We start from the raw sequence: 5,432 nt of genomic DNA on the forward strand, positions 1-5,432 counted from the left end.
AAATTGTGGTCAATGTCATGAGACAAAGTATATGTGAACTGCTGTATGGAAAGTGAATTTGCTTTGTAAATCTTCACCCAAATTACAATTAAAAAAAAAAATGAATTCCAGTTTCTTGTTTCTAAGTCCTGAGATTAATATGTCAATTTTTCAGAAACATGACTGTTTTCAGACCCATTCTGAATAACTGAGGTGCCATTGAAGATGATGTTTTACTGTGTTAAGCACTTTTCTGGAATCTTTTTCCTACATTATTTAATTTAAGTTACACAGTAAGTAGTACTATGAAGCAAGTATTAATATATTTTGCAAAAGGAGAAACTGAGGCAGCAAACTTGCTCGTTTTTTCTAGCTTATTAAGAATAGAGATTTGCCTTGAGCCTAGGTCTTTCTGACTTCAGAGTTTAAAATTGACCTTTTTTCCACTGATCAGATTGTTTTTCCATTTAAAACAATTTTTTCTAAACATACTATATGGATAAATGTGTAAAAACTTTTTGTTAGAAGTTAAACCAAAATAAAAGGAGAATATATACAGATTTATTATTATTTTTTAGAAAGCAAGCCAAGCTCACTGTTTTTGGGTCGGATCCGACTCATAGCGACCCCTCCTTGGGTTTCTGAGGCACTATCACTATGGAAGTAGATTCTCCAACCTTCCTCTGTGGAGTGGCTGCTGGTGGATTTGAACTGCCACCTTCTAGTTAATCGTCAAGTGTCTTAGGTACTAAAAGATACTTTACAGCACACATATGTGCACACAAACATATGGATTCCCACACATATGAACTTTGATTTACCAGGAATTGTATTCATTCAGTAAGATAACATTTTGATTTGAGTTTTGTGCCTTGTTGTAAAGATCACAGTTGTACGTAATCTTTTTTTTTTTTAAACTAGTAATAGTCTTAGTCTAGAGCTGTGTTGTCCAAATCCGTATTTAGTAGCCATGTGTGGGTATTTATGTTTCCATGATTTAAGATGAAATAAAATGAACAATTCTGTTCCTTCATCACCCAAGCCGCATTTTAAGTGCTCATTTGTCACGTATGGTTTAGTAGCTACTGTATTGCATAGATGTAGACTATTTCCATCATTACTGAAAGGTCTGCTGTTCTAAGACATAAAATTTAATCTTTAGAAATCAGGAATTTAGTTCTTTGGAGTTGATATTCTATGTTGATTTGGGGATATATTCTGTTATACCTCTCTCATTCCCAATTCCCTCCCTCAATTCTAAAGTGACATCACAAAGGTTTCCTATATATCAGAAAATTAAACTTGCTTATTTTGAGAAGTTATCATAATTTTGAAATACGTAGGAAAGTATTTTAGTTTCACTAAAGGAAGTTTAGTGAATCATTCATCTAAGTAAGCCCTTAGCTTTTTAAATGCTGAATGGAGTGTTTAATGAGAAATCTGTTAACTGCTATTGGGACAGCATATTTTAAACTATATTTTTAACTTGGTAAATGTGTTCTGGTTTGTATTTAAAAATAAATGCCGTTTGGAATAAATATGACATTTAATGAATCCAAGTGGTTATCATTGGTCACTGAGAAGGAAAGATCCCATTCCAATTTTTACAAAAGCATTTTATTCATGTTGCACATTAGCTACTTGTCATAACTTTGACTGTCTTCTACTAAAGTTAAACTTTTTCTGATGTTGGACCATAACTGCTAAAATGATACTTTACTTCTGATTACTTTTTAAATTAAATCCATGTATTAAGCTATAAAGTGACTTGAGTACATTGTAAATAAATGCTATAATAATGAAGTGTTTTAATTACATTCCCTAGTGTGAGCATAGAACTCAGTAAAATTTTTACTTAAATTCTTACTATGTTCAGTTTTTTTCTCTAAAGTTGAATCTAAGTAGAAAAAGGAGAGCTTTAGCTTTTAAAGCTGTTTGAGCAAATTCCATGGCTGTTTTCCCAGTTAGTGAGTTTTCACTGCATTTGCTGCAAGCTAATTGCTTTTGCTAATAAATAATCTAAAATCGATGCTGACAGCAGTTAATTGGCACAGAGATTTTATTTTGTAAAGCTCTTGGCTAACGACCTTCTTTAAATTAATAGCATTAAGTGCTATGAGGAAATAAATCTGAGGAATTGCCTGTCATTTGCTTGTCATGTCTAATAACTTCCAATAATGATAGCTGATAGATTTTTGCACATTCCATTATTGAAGTTGGTGCATGTAATTATTCTCCTCATTATATGTAAACAATTAGCAATATTTGGTATTTCCTTGCACTAAAGCTGTTAAATACAGCTAACATATTAGAGGTTAGAAGCCATTTTAAAATCTGGATTTTAATTATTTAAATATAGGAAGTCTTTAATTCTATCTGAGTATATTAGGTGCTGTTTATTTTAAGCCTTGTACTTGAACATTTTTAAATAGGACTTATAAAAATAAGTACTGTATATGTTTTAAAATGTGACAATTTATAGAAATTTTTGTTCATAGCTTGAAGAAGTCATGGAAAAAGAAACTTATAAGACGGCAAAATTAATTCTTGAAAGGTTTGATCCAGACTCAAAGAAAGCAAAGGTAAGGCTCTGATAACACTACTATTTTATTATATATTGCACATTGTAATAGGCCACTGTAATAACATTATTGTAATCGACAGGAGTATGAGCCGCCATCTGCTGGAGCAGCTGTAACTGCAAAACCTGGACAAGGTAAATAACTTTGTAGAAACTGCTGCTGCTGTTGGAAAGATCCATATTTACCCAAGTGAGTTCAAAAGTGTGATGGAAGTGTATAAAAGCTATGTAGAATGCCTTTATGTTAATTTAAATTTGGTCATTTGACATGATTAGGAGTGGATGGCAATGGCTGATTTCATGCAAATATGTTGATATGTAAGGGTATTGAATACCTGTTAAGGTGAAATAGATAATTAGTTTTAATCTTTTGAAATATAAGTAATTTATTAAGTGATTCACCAATATTTTGTAAGTCTTTTTCTCTTCAATTAAGAATCTCCTGGAATATCTGTTACTATGAAAATCTTTATATTTGTATGATTTGTTATTAAGGAATTCAATGAAATTTTTGTCATATTTGAAATTTCTTCTAAAATAACACTTATTTGGATAGAGAATGAAATAATTTAGAAATGAAAAGGAAAACTGAATTACTGCTATGTAATAATGTTAACTTTTTCTTTTTGAAGTTGTGTTGACAGATTATTAATGAGGTTGTTACTATTCTATCATTAAATATCACCTAAATTTTAAAAAGTCATTCCTTTAAGTGGTTACATAAAGTATTCCCAGAATGGCATATGAAAAAGTATTTTTGAATTTGCATTTGCTTCCTTCTTTGTTCTCTAATCTAGAATCTAATAATATAGTTAGTAAGGTTTCTTATAATGCAGAATATGCTTTTAAAAAAAATTTAACTTCCAGTTTTGTAAAACATCAGAAGTGTAGCTTGGTTTATAAAGTTAGGATGACATTTAGAACTTTGAAAAGTACAATCGTCCCTTGGTGTCCATGGGGAATTGGTTGCAGAACCCCAGGAAATACCAAAATCCATGCATGCAGAAATCTCTTACATAAAATGGCATAGTATTTGCATATAACCTATGCATATCCTCCTGTATACTTTAAATCACCTCTAGATTACTTATAATACCTGAAACAGTGTGAATGATATGTAAATAGCCCTTTATGCTTCCTTTTAATCTTTGAGGGATTGCTTTGACCAGTAATTGTTTTTTGGGAGGCTTGCCCCCTCCTCCCACCCCATCCACCAGTGAATATTTTTGATGGTTGAATTCCAGATGTGAAACCCGGGAATGTGGAGAGCAAACTGTAAATCCTTTGATAAATATCCACAAAGATCGTGGATGCTGAATAAGCCATAATAGTTTTAGGTTTTCTATTTGGCAGGGCTGTGTGGCATGTATCCCACTGTCCCCTCCTCCCTAATCTTCCATAAGTAAGATTTTGGTTTATAGTGAGAATAGACTTTTCTTTTGATAAAGTAAAAGTTCACATATGATTAATTTAAATCACTTTAGTATATGTGTATTCTTAATAACACTTGCCAATAAGTGTTTAAAATGTGTTTTTAAGATGTATAACTGTGTCATGGCAGTCTAGATAAAACCCCACACACAACTAAAAGCCTAAAATCAAGTAGATAGGTGAGACCTGTGATCATGTTCCTAGAGAAAAGAAAATGGTTTTCCTTTTTGGGATAGGGAAATCTGTAATGATGATAACATTTAGCTTTCCTGAGTACTTGGCTGCTGTGAAGTGCCTAATGATGCAGTATCTTAGCTAATTTTGTGACTTCTTGTAGATCTTATTTTCTCCTCCTATTTTTGTTTTAACTTTTTTCTTTTAAGGCAAGAAAAATAGGAAAAAAGTATTTTATTGGACATTTTTGTTTTGAATAGAATAGGTTAGTTTTGTAGTAAATTTCTTGGCATCTTCTCATCTACCTTTCATAACTTTTATCTTTAAGAGTGTCTCCAGAATGGTGACACCTCCAAGACTGTGGCCCCTAGTTACCCTTCCGGCCTGGAATTGGACTCACTTCTGTTGTTTCCAGCCAAATAACAGACAGGCATATAGGGTGAACATTTACGCTAGGTAGATACACTCCCTGGAAGGATCAATTATGGAAGAACAGAAGGGCAGTATTTGTATAGGGAGAGAGCTTAGAGGATAGGAATGCATAGGAAAGAATACAGGGAAGAGGTGGAAAGTGGTAGGTACAGGGAGGAAGTGGGGAGAGGGCTGTTACATTGTGGGGATTGCAGTCAATGTCATGAAACAAAATGTGTATGAACTGCTGTATGGAAAATGAATTTGCTCTGTATACTTTCACCCAAATCACAATAAAAATTAAAAAAAAAAAAGTCTCCAGAAAAATATTTTTGAAAATAGTTCATTTACAGACTTGTTCTGGGATAGAAAACCAAAATAATCTGTCTTTACCTGATATCTGTTAGCACTTCCATAGTTTTGTTGTTATCAACATTCTGCCAATGGGAAGAGTTAATTTGCTATATAGCTTTCACATTGGTCCCACATTTTCCTCCACTTTGAGTCATAATCTTGTGTAAATACTGTGATTTTTTTTTTTTAAATCTCATTGCTCATCCCCAACACACTCTTATGGGGCTGAGTAAAGCCATGAGTGATGACTGAGAGACAGAGAAATGTGAAAGGAATTTAGACACCAAGTAGTGGTAGATAGGAGAGCAGTGAATGGTAGTTGGAGAAATGATGGGAGTGTAAGTTAAATGCTTGTGAGACTATTCTTTGTTCCTTTTTGCCAGTAAGAACCATCTAAGTTATTTACAGCAAGAAAAGCCTACAGTCACCAGAAGGAAGGAAATAATCAAGATTCGAGCAGAAATCAATGAAACAGAAAATAGAAGGGCTATAGAAAAAATCA

At 32.8% G+C, this 5,432-nt stretch overlaps 1 protein-coding gene across 1 annotated transcript in view; it reads left to right on the top strand.

The window, feature by feature from the left end:
- Positions 1–5,432, top strand: part of LNPK (lunapark, ER junction formation factor) — a 105,226-nt gene that overhangs the window by 39,259 nt on the left and 60,535 nt on the right. Inside the window, exons 6-7 of the mRNA XM_007939419.2 lie at positions 2,478–2,561; positions 2,644–2,695. Coding sequence (XP_007937610.1) covers positions 2,478–2,561; positions 2,644–2,695 — 136 coding nt within the window. The remainder of the gene's footprint in view (positions 1–2,477; positions 2,562–2,643; positions 2,696–5,432) is intronic.

This window comes from Orycteropus afer, unplaced genomic scaffold (genome assembly GCF_000298275.1).
Source record: "Orycteropus afer afer isolate SDZICR_OR568_19922 unplaced genomic scaffold, OryAfe1.0 scaffold00001, whole genome shotgun sequence".
Taxonomy (NCBI): Eukaryota; Metazoa; Chordata; class Mammalia; order Tubulidentata; family Orycteropodidae; genus Orycteropus; species Orycteropus afer.